The following is a 13,891-nucleotide window of genomic DNA, read 5'->3' on the forward strand; positions in this document are numbered from 1 at the left end:
GTCACAGCGGCCCCATTGTATGTGGTCCCCAGAGCTCCTGGGTCAAAGCCTCACTGCTGAGACACCTCAGTCCCGCTTTTCCCTCAGCCACTGGCAAGTTCTGAGGCTGACACTGAGCAACCAGGTGCACCGACCACGGACGTAAGGTCACGCCGAGATTCCCTTTACTTCTGCCACTTCTTTATAGCCAAGCACCCAGGCACAACTCCCTCCCAATCCCACTCTGCACACTCAGGTCCCTCTGTCCAGCTCTAAAGACCTGGACTCCCAGACAGCTCGTCCTCGTCCAAAGCTCCAACTGCTGGATCAGTCCTTTTCCTGCTCACTCTCAGACAGTGGATTCCTGTCCCGCTATGATGCGCCCACCTCCTAGTGCCCAGGAGGAAGGCTCTGATACACACATCAAACTAGACAGGGGCACAGAGTGGCACTGAGGGGCTCCATGCTATACGTGGCCTGGTTGCTACAATCAGCACAGGCCATGGTGCTACATCAGACTTTCTTGGAGTGCTCCAACAACTGTAGAGACGTACTTAGCTCAGTGGGGAGTTGGTGGAGCCTCCATCGGTGGGCAGTGCTCGGGGTGCCGTGGATCTCTGGAGGGCCAGACAAAGCTCCGGGGGCAACTTGTGCAACTGTGCGGTGTGGGACAGCAGGTTCTCCAGCCAGCCATGGAGAGGTCATTCCCCAGGAGCTTTGCTTGGTGAGCTGGGAGCAGCGGCTCAGGGCAGGCAGGAGGGCATCGAGCTGGGAGTCGGTGATCTCACAGTCCAGGAAGTCCAGGGTCCTGAGGGTGGACACCACGGTCTCCAGCAGCACTCGGAGGGGCTCGAGACGGAGGCTGGTCAGCGGGACGCGGCTCAGGTACAGGTGTTTCAGCTCATGGATGTCAGGCACTGGGACAAGTGCACGACATCCGCTTCTGAGAGGACGCAGTTGGTTATGGACAGAGCCTCCAAGGGGGCGCTCAGGCACCTGAGGACAGATAAGTGTTAGCTCTGGGACGGGTGGTCCTGGAGGATGATGTCAGGGTGGGAGACAGCTCTCTGATCCTGGCCCCAAAGCCCAAGACCCCTGTGACCTCCAAGCACACTAACACCCAGGATGCTGGTCCTGCAGGTCAGCCCCCTGTAGGTTGTGTGAGGGTCAAAGGTCAACTTGGTACACTCTCTGAAGCTCCTTTCCTAACCTGCTGAGCAGAGCACCACCTCTTTGGGGGAGGCCTGCCTAGTGGGCGACAGGAATAAAAGACAAACCCTGGCAGGATGGGGCGGCATCAACTGGGGTTACCGGCCGGAAGGGCTCACTCCCATCGCTGGTCACAGAACCATCAGCCACACTTCACAGTCTTCTCTCTCTAGAATAATGATCGTCCCACACGTTAACTGCCCACTGGGGGGCGGGAGCCAGCCACAGGCTTCGTCCTCTCACACAGGTGCTGAGTATTTTGAATCGCGTTTCACGCGGTCCCTCCCTCAATGCCCTCTTCACTTGCCAGCGCCTCAGCCTGAATGCATTTCCTAGTGAAGACTTCACAAGCCCCCCCCCCCCACTAGAGCAGACGCTCCCCTCCCCAGCACAGCATCTCCTTCTGCATCCTCCACCCCCCCTTAGCCTGATGTTTCTGGGAGACCTCACTTTACCACTGAGCGCCGAACCAGATCTCCTGTTAGGTTCTGGTGTTCACGCCATGGTAGCAGCACCAGCAACTGCAGGCAGGAGATACCCAAGGCGTTGCCTGTGGTCCTGGCAGTCTCAGTACAGTCCTTGTAAGTACGTCACCAGCTCTGCTTACCTGAGCACCTGATCCAGGTGGCCTTTGAGGAAGGGGACAGAGTCCATATACAGCTCTCGAGGTGGTCCAGCTTGTGGAACTGAGAGCTGAGCTCAGCCGCAAGATTTTTCTTCGGTGTCCGTGCCGTGGTGCACTAGGTTAATCTTCTGCCCATGGTGCCAGCATTCTATATGGGCACCGGTTTTAGTCCCGGCTGCTCCTCTTCCAATCCACCTCTCTGCTGTGGCCTGGGAAAGCAGAAGATGGCCCAAGGCCTTAGTCCCCTGCACCTGCCTGGGAGACTGGGAGGAAACTCCTGGCTTCAAATCAGTGCAGCTCCGGCCATTGCAGCCATTTTTGGAGTGAACCAGCGGATGGAAGACCTTTCTCTATGTCTCTCCCTCTCAATGTATGTAACACTACATCTCAAATAAAGAAGTAAAATCTTTTTTTTAAGGTTTTTTTAACTTAAAAAAAAAGATTTTACTCTTCTTCGGGAAAGAGGAGGCAGACACTCAAATGTAGGAGAGAAGCGGTATATGAATGCTTCTCGTTGGCCCAGGGAAGGAGCAAACCTCCTAGTGCCCAGGAGGAAGGATCTGATACACACATCAAACTAGACAGGGGCACAGAGTGGCACTGAGGGGCTCCATGCTATACGTGGCCTTGTTGCTACAATCAGCACAGGGCATGGTGCTACATCAGACTTTCTTGGAGTGCTCCAACAACTGTATGTTCTCCAGCAGCACTCGGAGAGGCTCTGGACGGAGGCTGGTCAGCGGGACGCGGCTCAGGTGCAGGTGTTTCAGCTCATGGATGTCGGGCACTGGGACAAGTGCACGAGATCCACTTCTGAGAGGACGCAGTTGGTTATGGACAGAGCCTCCAAGGGGGCGCTCAGGCACCTGAGGACAGATAAGTGTTAGCTCTGGGACGGGTGGTCCTGGAGGATGATGTCAGGGTGGGAGACAGCTCGTTGGTCTGACCCCAAAGCCCAAGACCCCTCTGACATTCAAGCACACTAACACCCAGGATGCTGGTCCTGCAGGTCAGCCCCCTGTAGGTTGTGTGATGGTCAAAGGTCAACTTGGTAAACTCAAGGCATTGCCTGTGGTCCTGCAAGTCTTAGTACAGTCCTCGTAAGTACGTCACCAGCTCTCCTTACCTGAGCACCTGATGCAGGTGGCCTTTGAGGAAGGGGACAGAGTCCATGTACAGCTCTCGAGGGTGGTCCAGCTTGCGGAAATGAGAGGTGAACTCAGCCGCAAGGTTTTTCTACTGGGGCCAGCGCCGTGTGTAGGTTAATCCTCAGCCTGCAGCACTGGCATCCTACATGGGCACCAGTTCTAGTCCCGGATACTCCTCTTCCAATCCAGCTCTCTGCTATGGCCTGGGAAAGCAGTGGAGCATGGCCCAAGGCCTTGGGCCCCTGCACCTGCGTGGGAGACCAGGAGGAAGCTCCTGGCTCCTGGCTTCAGTTCAGTGCAGCTCTGGCCATTGTACCCATTTGGAGAGTGAGCCATCGGATGGAAGACCTTTCTCTATGTCTCTCCCTCTCACTGTCTGTAACTCTACCTCTAAAATAAAATAAATAAAATCTTTAAAAAAATTTTTTAACTTAAAAAAAAGATTTTCCTCTTCTTTGGGGAAGAGGAGGCAGACACTCAAATGTAGGAGAGAAGCGGTGTATGAACGCTTCTCCTTGGCCCAGGGAAGGAGCAAACCTGGCCAGAGGGGACCGTTCCCAGGGCAATGCACCTGCCCCTCCTAGACAGAGCCCAGCTCCACCACGCCCAGGACCTTCCAGATCCTTCCGATGGGCACTGTGCAAATCTTCAGCCTCTTCCAGACCACGCGCAGGAAACCTGTCCTCTGCTGCTCCACAGAGACAGGCAGGGAGGAGTCTGTCCAGGTTTACCCTCGAAGCCCAGGTCTATAACCACCTTCAAGGGCAGCGAGCCGTTGTCCTTGGCCCATCCTGCCCTGCTTCCCTCGGACTCTTGGCCTTTGCTGAATAGGAACAGACCGCGCCTGCACACCAGACATTCTAGAAGTCATGATGGGCATCCCGAAGTCCTGCACTTGAAGCTCCCACCACCTGTGCACTACACAGGGAGGAGTCAGAACTTAGACCAAGAGTGACCTGCCCAGCAGAGAGCTGACGTCACATCCTGCACAGCTGCCTCCTTGCCCGCCTTCCGCCCCTTCCCCTGCCCTGTCCCCTGTTGCCTGGCTGGGACCCCACTTCTACGAGTACCTGGAAGTACCTGGGAGAGCAGGCAGGTAAATGCCAGCTGTCGCTCAGCTGTCACAGGAAATCCTGCACAGCCACAGGGTCACCTCCTAGACTCGGTGGTGTTGTCAAGGCCCCGCTGAGCTTCTCACTGGCTCCAGCAGAGGCCCCTGGCTCACTGTGTGACCCTCCACTCCCTGATCCATCTCTTCGCTGGACGCTAGGGGCGCTCCTTGCCAGGCTGCCCAGGTCATCCTCACCTGGGAGAAACCTTCTGGGCAAGCAGTTCTTCAGTCCATCCGAGGCATTCATTAGTGTCGATAAGCAGGGGGTCTCCATCAGGGCCCCTCAGGGAGGCAGGCGAGGGGCAGGCCTGCACCAGGCCCTGACGATCTCAGTGTGTCTCCCAGCGAGGGCCAGGGACAGCAGCCCCTCAGCCTTCCACAGGTCTGTTCCCCTCTGCTCTGCTCTGCTCTGCTCTGCCAACTCCAGGTCTGCACGGGGACCGGTGCTCACCTGCATCTGCAGGGAAAACTAACCAGGAGAGAACAGCCGGGAGAGTCATCCTCAGGCGAGCCCGAGCTCCCCACGTTCTCCCGACTCGGAGCCCACTCGGGAGCCCGTCACTGCCCCTCTGCCAGCGGTGGAAGAGGAGTCCTTAGTCCATGCCCATTCCCATCTCAGCTTGGTGACCCAGAGTCCTGTCTCTCCCACTTGGCCCCAGCACGAGCGTGGTGGCCACTGCCCCTCCATTTGCAATGACTGCTCCACAGACTCCGAGTCCCAACACCCTGTATGCAAATCCCCAGTCTTGGTGAAAAATTCCTGATCCCCACTCGAGGCCCTCGAACAAAGGGACTGGGGATGCCACGTGTCCCAACAGAGTCTACATTCTCCTCTCCAACAAGTGACACGGCCAGGAAACTTTACACAGATGCCCCTAAAATGGTGTCGTTTGTTTTCTTCTAGAAAATGTTAATGAGAATCCTGAAAAGCCGTACATTACTGTCACAGAGCATTAGGAGAGTGGTGAGAACACCCGGGGATGTGGATTCCCACACACATCCCTTACACGTAGGCACATGCACCACTTCGGGCTACTAGGCTGTACCCACTTGGGTCCACCGGGGTAACTCTGTCCTTACTGACTTACAAAAAGGCAACAATACTATACCTTCAAAGCTATCCTTACCGGTGCTGTGGCACAGTGGGTTAAAAGCCCAGCCTGAAGTGCCAGCATCCCATATGGGAACCGGTTCGGGAGTCCCAGTTGCTCCACTTCCGATCCAGCTCTCTGCTATGTCCTGGGAAAGCAGTGGAAGATGACCCAAGTCCTTGGAGACCCAGAAGAAGTTCCTGGTTCCTGGCTTCAGATTGGCACAGCTCTGGCCCTTGTGGCCATTGGGGAGTGAATTAGTGAATATGAGACCTCTTTCTCTATCTCTATCTCTCTTTCTCTCCCACTCTCTCTCTCTGTGTAACTATGACTTTCAAATAATAAATCTTTAAAAAATAAATAAAAAGGAAAGTAGAAGACAGAGTGCCAAGGTGAAAGCGAGTTTATTTGCAACAAAGCTCCCTCTTTCAGAAGAGGGGCCCCTGGGCTGGGAACCTGTGGCCCAGCAGGGCTGGTCTCCTTGATATTCCCTACTTCTCCTTGTCCCCTCATTTGTGACCCCTGTGTGCAGCAGGGGTCCTATTTGGCCTGGCTCCCCCACCTTGTCTCGGAGGGAGCGGGAGGGGTCCATGATGCCCCAGAGGAATGGAATTCCCAGAATTCACCCAAGGTCCTTCCACGCCTTCCAACGCTGCCCCAGGGTTCCTTCCCTCCAGCTCACCCCCAAATGACCCAGTGGCTAAGGCTGGCCCAGGCCAAGGCCAAGGCCAGGAGCCAGGAGCTGTGTCCAGGTCTCATCCCTCTTAGTGGCAGGGGCACAAACACTTGGGCCATCCTCTGCTGCTTTGCTATGTACATTAGCAGGGAGCTCAATCAGAAGTGGAACAGCAGGGACTTGAACAAGGGCCCACAGGGGATGCCGACCTTGCAGGTTGGGGCTTAACCGGCCATTCCACAGCACATGGTGCAACGTTCTTTGCATTCTATTCAAACTGGCTATATTTAAGTGAGAGAAAAATCAGAAGTGTTCTCTTCTCAAACTATCTGGTTGACACTATGGGAAGATTAATGATACAGACACAGAGCCAGTTGAACCCAAGCACGTGGCCTCCCAGAATGAAGTGACACAGACACAGCAGAGAAGGCCTCACCTTCGGGACTCCCTGCACTGAGAGGAGAAGGCAGCAGTCAGATGAAACAAAGCAAAATGTCTTCTGAGCCCACCATCCGGTCCTTTCGTGCACAGGTGGTGATCACAAGGTTGGGAGAACTCAAGGACGTGGCTCCCCAGAAATGTGTGTCCTCCTGGGAGGCCTGGGGAAGCTCCTGGCTCCTGGCTTTGGATGGGCACAGCTCTGGCCATTGCAGCCATTTGGGGAATGAACCAGCGGATGGAGGACCTCTCTCTCTCTCTCTGTCTCTGCCTCTATTCTCTTTCCGTGTAACTCTGACTTTCAAATAAACAAATAAACCTTAAAAAATATAAAAGAAAGAAAGAAATGTGTGTCCTGTCTCATTTCCTGGTCTCCTTATACACCTTGAAGTTCCCTTGACAAGCCTAAGTGCCCCGCATTGTAATCCCCGAATATTCCTGAATAAACTTGACTTTGGTAAAAGAAAAAGGATTTATATGATCTGAAGAGAAACCAGAGTATTAAACTTGACTTTGAAGAGTTGGGCTCTGATGCACATTTGAGGTGGACAGCTCTATGTGTATTTTTTAAACATTTCTTAAAAGATGTATTTCTTTCTTTCTTTCTTTCTTTGAAAGGCAGAGTTTCAGAGAGAGAGAGATCTTCTATCCGCAGGTTCACTCCCCAAAGGGCCACAATGGCTGACACTGTTTCCAGGGCAAAGCCAAGAGCTTCTTCTGGGTCTCCCCCATGGGAGCAGGGGCCCAAGCACTTGGCCCCTCTTCGGCTGCTTTCCCAGGCCATTAGCAGGGAGCTGGATGGAAGTGGAGCAGCTGGGACTTAAACAGACGCCCATATGGGTGCCGGTGCCACTAAGACACAGCAGTGGCCTCAGTCCTGTATGTATTAACTCACTCAACAGCCACAGAAATAAGCCCAGAGACAAGTGCAGAATGGGAGGACATGGTCACAGCGGCCCCATTGTATGTCGTCCCCAGAGCTCCTGGGTCCAAGCCTCACTGCTGAGACACCTCAGTCCCGCTTTTCCCTCAGCCACTGGCAAGTTCTGAGGCTGACATTGAGCAACCAGGTGCACCGACCACGGACGTAAGGTCACGCCGAGATTCCCTTTACTTCTGCCACTTCTTTATCGCCAAGCACTCAGGCACAACTCCCTCCCAGTCCCACTCTGCACACTCGGGTCCCTCTGTCCAGCTCTAAAGGCCTGGACTCCCAGACAGCTTGTCCTCGTCCAAAGCTCCCCCTGCTGGATCAGTCCTTTTCCTGCTCACTCTCAGACAGTGGATTCCTGTCCCGCTATGATGCGCCCACCTCCTAGCGCCCAGGAGGAAGGATCTGATACACACATCAAACTAGACAGGGGCACAGAGGGGCACGGATGGGCTCCATGCTATCCGTGGCCTGGTTGCTACAATCAGCACAGGCCATGGTGCTACAGCAGACTTTCTTGGAGTGCTCCAACAACTGTAGAGTCGTACTTAGCTCAGTGGGGAGTTGGTGGAGCCTCCATCGGTGGGCAGCGCTCGGGGTGCCGTGGATCTCTGGAGGGCCAGACAAAGCTCCGGGGGCAACTTGTCCAACTGTGCGGTGTGGGACAGCAGGTTCTCCAGCCAGCCATGGAGAGGTCATTCCCAGGCAGCTGAGCTTGGTGAGCTGGGAGCAGCGGCTCAGGGCAGGCAGGAGGGCATCGAGCTGGGAGTCGGTGATCTCACAGTCCAGGAAGTCCAGGGTCCTGAGGGTGGACGCCACGGTCTCCAGCAGCACTCGGAGGGGCTCGGGACGGAGGCTGGTCAGCGGGACGCGGCTCAGGTGCAGGTGTTTCAGCTCATGGATGTCGGGCACTGGGACAAGTGCACGAGATCCGCTTCTGAGAGGACGCAGTTGGTTATGGACAGAGCCTCCAAGGGGGCGCTCAGGCACCTGAGGACAGATAAGTGTCAGCCATGGGATGGGTGGTCCTGAAGGATGATGTCATGGTGGGAGACAGCTCGTTGGTCCTGGCCCCAAAGCCCAAGACCCCTCTGACCTCCAAGCACACTAACACCCAGGATGCTGGTCCTGCAGGTCAGCCCCCTGTAGGCTGTGTGAGGGTCAAAGGTCCACTTTGTACACTCTCTGAAGCTCCTTTCCTAACCTGCTGAGCAGAGCACCACCTCTTTGGGGGAGGCCTGCCTAGTGGGCGACAGGAATGAAAGACAAACCCAGGCAGGATGGAGCGGCATCAACTGGGGTTACCAGCCGGAAGGGCTCACTCCCATCGCTGGTCCAGAACCATCGGCCACACTTCACAGTCTTCTCTCCAGAATCATGATGTCCCACACGTTAATTTCCCCCCGGGGGTGGGGGAGCCAGCCTCAGTCTCCGTCCTCTCACACAGGTGCTGAGTATTTTGAATCGCGTTTCTTGCGGTCCCTCCCTCAATGCCCTCTTCACTTGCCAGCGCCTCAGCCTGAATGCATTTCCTAGTGAAGACTTCACAAGCCCCCCCCACCAGAGCAGACGCTCCCCTCCCCAGCACAGCATCTCCTTCTGCATCCTCCACCCCCCCTTAGCCTGATGTTTCTGGGAGACCTCACTTTACCACTGAGCGCCTACCAGATCTCCTGTTAGGTTCTGGTGTTTACGCCATGGTAGCAGCACCAGCAACTGCAGGCAGGAGTCACCCAAGGTGTTGCCTGTGGTCCTGGCAGTCTCAGTACAGTCCTCGTAAGTACGTCACCAGCTCTCCTTACCTGAGCACCTGATGCAGGTGGCCTTTGAGGAAGGGGACAGAGTCCATGTACAGCTCTCGAAGGCGGTCCAGCTTGCGGAACAGAGAGCTGAACTCAGCCACAAGGTTTTCCTTCTAGGGCTGGTGACGTGTGTAAGTTAAACCTCTGCCTGCAGCATGGGCATCCTACATGGACACCGGTTCTAGTCCCGGCTGCTCCTCTTCCAATCCAGCTCTCTGCTGTGGCCTGCTAAAGCAGAATTTGGCCCAAGGCCTTGGGCCTCTGCACCTGCGTGGGAGACTAGGAAGAAATCTTGGCTCCTGGCTTTGGATCCGCGAGCTCCGAGCCATTGCAACCATTTGGGGAGTGAATCAGATGACGGAAGACTTTTCTCTATGTCTCTCCCTCTCACTGTCTGTCACTCTACCTCTAAAATAAAATGAATAAAATATTTAAAAATTTAAAAAAAATTTATTTTCCTTCTTCTTCGGGAAGAGGAGGCAGACAGCAGATGTGGGAGAGAAGCGGTGTATGAATGCTTCTCCTTGGCCCAGGGAAGGAGCAAACCTGGCCAGAGGGGACCGTTCCCAGGGACAATGCACCTGCACCTCCTAGACAGAGCTCAGCTCTACCAGGCCCAGGACCTTCCAGATCCTTCCGATGGGCACTGTGCAAATCTCAGCCTCTTCCAGACCACGCGCAGGAAACCTGTCCTCTGCTGCTCCACAGAGACAGGCAGGGAGGAGTCTGTCCAGGTTTACCCTCGAAGCCCAGGTCTACAACCACCTTCAAGGGCAGCCGAGCCCTTGTCCTTGGCCCATCCTGCCCTGCTTCCCTCGGACCCTTGGCCTTTGCTGAGTAGGAACAGACCGCGCCTGCACACCACACGTTCTAGAAGTCATGATGGACATCCCGCAAGTCCTGCACTTGAAGCTTCCACCACCTGTGCACTACACAGGGAGGAGTCTCAGAACTTAGACCAAGAGTGACCTGCCCAGCAGAGAGCTGACGTCACATCCTGCACAGCTGCCTCCTTGCCCGCCTTCCGCCCCTTCCCCTGCCCTGTCCCCCTGTTGCCTGGCTGGGACCCCACTTCTACGAGTACCTGGAAGCACCTGGGAGAGCAGGCAGGTAAACGCCAGCTGTCGCTCAGCTGTCACAGGAAATCCTGCACAGCCACAGGGTCACCTCCTAGACTCGGTGGTGTTGTCAAGGCCCCGCTGAGCTTCTCACTGGCTCCAGCAGAGGCCCCTGGCTCACTGTGTGACCCTCCACTCCCCTGACCCATCTCTGCGCTGGATGCTAGGGGCGCTCCTTGCCAGGCTGCCCAGGTCATCCTCACCTGGGAGAAACCTTCTGGGTAAGTCAGGGTAAGTCCATCCGAGGCAGTCATTCAGGTCCATAAGCAGGGGGTCTCCATCAGGGCCCCTCAGGGAGGCAGGCGAGGGCCAGGCCTGCACCAGGCCCTGACGATCTCAGTGTGTCTCCCAGAGAGGGCCAGGGACAGCAGCCCCTCAGCCTTCCGCAGGTCTGTTCCCCTCTGCTCTGCTCTGCTCTGCTCTGCCAACTCCAGGTCTGCACGGGGACCGGTGCTCACCTGCATCTGCAGGGAAAACTAACCAGGAGAGAACAGCCGGGAGAGTCATCCTCAAGCGAGCCCGAGCTCCCCACGTTCTCCCGACTCGGAGCCCACTCGGGAGCCCGTCATTGCCCCTCTGCCAGCGGTGGAAGAGGAGTCCTTAGTCCATGCCCATTCCCATCTCAGCTTGGTGACCCAAAGTCCTGTCTCTCCCACTTGGCCCCAGCACGAGCGTGGTGGCCACTACCCCTCCATTTGCAATGACTGCTCCACAGACTCCGAGTCCCAACACCCTGTATGCAAATCCCCAGTCTTGGAGAAAAATTTCTGATGCCCACACGAGGCCCTCGAACAAAGGGACTGGGGATGCCACGTGTCCCAACAGAGTCTACATTCTCCTCTCCAACAAGTGACACGGCCAGGAAACTTTACGCAGATGCCCCTAAAATGGTGTCATTTGTTTTCTTCTAGAAAATGTAAATGAGAATCCTGAAAAGCCGTACATTACTGTCACAGAGCATTAGGAGAGTGGTGAGAACACCCGGGGATGTGGATTCCCACACACATCCCTTACACGTAGGCACATGCACCACTTCGGGCTACTAGGCTGTACCCACTTGGGTCCACCGGGGTAACTCTGTCCTTACAGACTTACAAAAAGCCAACAATACTATACCTTCAAAACTATTCTTGCCAGCGCTGTGGCACAGTGGGTTAAAAGCCCAGCCTGAAGCGCCAGCATCCCATATGGGAAACAGTTCGGGAGTCCCAGTTGCTCCACTTCCGATCCAGCTCTCTGCTATGTCCCGGGAAAGCAGTGGAAGATGGCCCAAGTCCTTGGAGACCCAGAAGAAGCTCCTGGTTCCTGGCTTCAGATTGGCACAGCTCTGGCCCTTGTGGCCATTGGGGAGTGAATTAGTGAATATGAGACCTCTTTCTCTATCTCTATCTCTCTTTCTCTCCCACTCTCTCTCTCTCTCTGCCTCTCTCTGTGTAACTATGACTTTCAAATAAATAAATCTTTAAAAAATAAATAAAAAGAAAAGTAGAAGACAGAGTGCAAAGGTGAAAGCGAGTTTATTTGCAACAAAGCTCCCTCTTTCAGAAGAGGGGCCCATGGGCTGGGAACCTGTGGCCCAGCAGGGCTGGTCTCCTTGACATTCCCTACTTCTCCTTGTCCCCTCATTTGTGACCCCTGTGTGCAGCAGGGGTCCTATTTGGCCTGGCTCCCCTGCCTTGTCCAAGAGCAAGCGGGAGGGGTCCATGATGCCCCAGAGGAATGGAATTCCCAGAATTCACCCAAGGTCCTTCCACGCCTTCCAACGCTGCCCCAGGGTTCCTTCCCTCCAGCTCACCCCCAAATGACCCAGTGGCTAAGGCTGGCCCAGGCCAAGGCCAAGGCCAGGAGCCAGGAGCCAGGAGCTGTGTCCAGGTCTCATCCCTGTGAGTGGCAGGGGCACAAACACTTGGGCCATCCTCTGCTGCTTTCCTATGTACATTAGTAGGGAGCTCAATCAGAAGTGGAACAGCAGGGACTTGAACCAGGGCCCACAGGGGATGCCGACCTTGCAGGTGGAGGCTTAACTGGCCATGCCACAGCACATGGTGCAACGTTCTTTGCATTCTATTCAAACTCGCTATATTTAAGTGAGAGAAAAATTAGAAGTGTTCTCTTTCAAACTATCTCGTTGACACTATGGGTAAATGAATGATAAAGACACAGAGCTGGTTGAACCCAAGCACGTGGCCTCCCAGAATGAAGTGACACAGACACAGCAGAGAAGGGCTCACCTTCGGGACTCCCTGCACTGAGAGGAGAAGGCAGCAGTCAGATGAAACAAAGCAAAATGTCTTCTGAGCCCACCATCCAGTCCTTTCGTGCACAGGTGGTGATCACAAGGTTGGGAGAACTCAAGGACGTGGCTCCCCAGAAATGTGTGTCCTCCTGGGAGACCTGGGGAAGCTCCTGGCTCCTGGCTTTGGATGGGCACCGCTCTGGCCATTGCAGCCATTTGGGGAGTGAACCAGAGGATGGAGGACCTCTCTCTCTCTCTCTGTCTCTGCCTCTATTCTCTTTCTGTGTAACTCTGACTTTCAAATAAATAAATAAACCTTAAAAAATATAAAAGAAAGAAAGAAATGTGTGTCCTGTCTCATTTCCTGGTCTCCTTATACTCCTTGAAGTTCCCTTGACAAGCCTAAGTGCCCCGCATTGTAATCCCCGAATAGTCCTGAATAAACTTGACTTTGGTAAAAGACGAAAGATTTATATGCTCTAAGAGAAACAAGAATATTAAACTTGACTTTGAAGAGTTGGGCTCTGATGCACATTTGAGGTTGACAGCTCTATGTGTATTTTTTAAACATTTCTTAAAAGATGTATTTCTTTCTTTATTTATTTTTTTGAAAGGCAGAGTTATATATAGAGAGAGATCTTCTATCCGCAGGTTCACTCCCCAAAGGGCCACAATGGCTGACACTGTTTCCAGGGCAAAGCCAAGAGCTTCTTCTGGATCTCCCCCATGGGAGCAGGGGCCCAACACTTGGCCCCTCTTCGGCTGCTTTACCAGGTATTAGCAGGGAGCTGGATGGAAGTGGAGCAGCTGGGACTTCACCTGGCAACCATGTGGATGCCGGTGCCACTAAGCCACAGCAGCGGCCTCAGTCCTGTATGTATTAACTCAGTCAACAGCCACAGAAATAAGCCCAGAGACAAGTGCAGAAGGGGAGGAATGGTCACAGTGGCCCCATTGTGTGTCGTCCCCCAGAGCTCCTGGGTCCAAGCCTCACTGCTGAGACACCTCAGTCCCGCTTTTCCCTCAGCCACTGGCAAGTTCTGAGGCTGACACTGAGCAACCAGGTGCACCGACCACGGACGTAAGGTCACGCCGAGATTCCCTTTACTTCTGCCACGTCTTTATAGCCAAGCACTCAGGCACAACTCCCTCCCAATCCCACTCTGCACACTCGGGTCCCTCTGTCCAGCTCTAAAGGCCTGGACTCCCAGACAGCTCGTCCTCGTCCAAAGCTCCCCCTGCTGGATCAGTCCTTTTCCTGCTCACTCTCAGACAGTGGATTCCTGTCCCGCTATGATGCGCCCACCTCCTAGTGCCCAGGAGGAAGGACCTGATACACACATCAAACTAGACAGGGGCACAGAGTGGCACAGATGGGCTCCATGCTATCCGTGGCCTGGTTGCTACAATCAGCACAGGGCAAGGTGCTACATCAGACTTTCTTGGAGTGCTCCAACAACTGTAGAGTCGTACTTAGCTCAGTGGGCAGTAGGTGAAGCCTCCATCGGTGGGCAGCGCTCGGGGTGC

General features: G+C 54.8%; 1 protein-coding gene and 1 pseudogene across 2 annotated transcripts; both read right to left on the minus strand.

The window, feature by feature from the left end:
* Positions 1-492: 492 nt before the first annotated feature.
* LOC149125832 (PRAME family member 12-like) lies at positions 493-5,755 on the minus strand. The gene is made up of 4 exons (XM_089299404.1): positions 5,726-5,755; positions 2,940-3,010; positions 1,190-1,227; positions 493-896 (listed from the first exon to the last, which is right to left on the minus strand). Exons 1-4 carry the CDS (start codon positions 5,753-5,755, stop codon positions 493-495), a joined length of 543 nt encoding a protein of 180 aa, XP_089155530.1.
* Positions 5,756-7,097: 1,342 nt separating this feature from the next.
* LOC149125833 (PRAME family member 12-like) lies at positions 7,098-10,382 on the minus strand (annotated as a pseudogene). The gene is made up of 3 exons (XR_016210313.1): positions 10,332-10,382; positions 9,011-9,123; positions 7,098-8,198 (listed from the first exon to the last, which is right to left on the minus strand). The product of XR_016210313.1 is annotated as a PRAME family member 12-like (transcript).
* Positions 10,383-13,891: the final 3,509 nt, after the last annotated feature.

This window comes from Oryctolagus cuniculus, chromosome 7, assembly GCF_051225735.1.
Source record: "Oryctolagus cuniculus isolate XC-2025 breed Fujian yellow rabbit chromosome 7, ASM5122573v1, whole genome shotgun sequence".
NCBI classification, from domain to species: domain Eukaryota; kingdom Metazoa; phylum Chordata; class Mammalia; order Lagomorpha; family Leporidae; genus Oryctolagus; species Oryctolagus cuniculus.

Excerpts from the sequence above, each read along its gene's own strand:
- LOC149125832 (XM_089299404.1), bottom strand. The coding sequence starts at position 5,755 with ATGGACCCCTCCCGCTCCCTCCGAGACAAG. Across the intron at positions 1,228-2,939 it reads CACCTGCATCAGGTGCTCAG|GCAGGCCTCCCCCAAAGAGG; the intron begins GTAAGGAGAGCT and ends GTCGCCCACTAG. Across the intron at positions 897-1,189 it reads GGTGGTGCTCTGCTCAGCAG|TGCCTGACATCCATGAGCTG; the intron begins GTTAGGAAAGGA and ends CACTTGTCCCAG.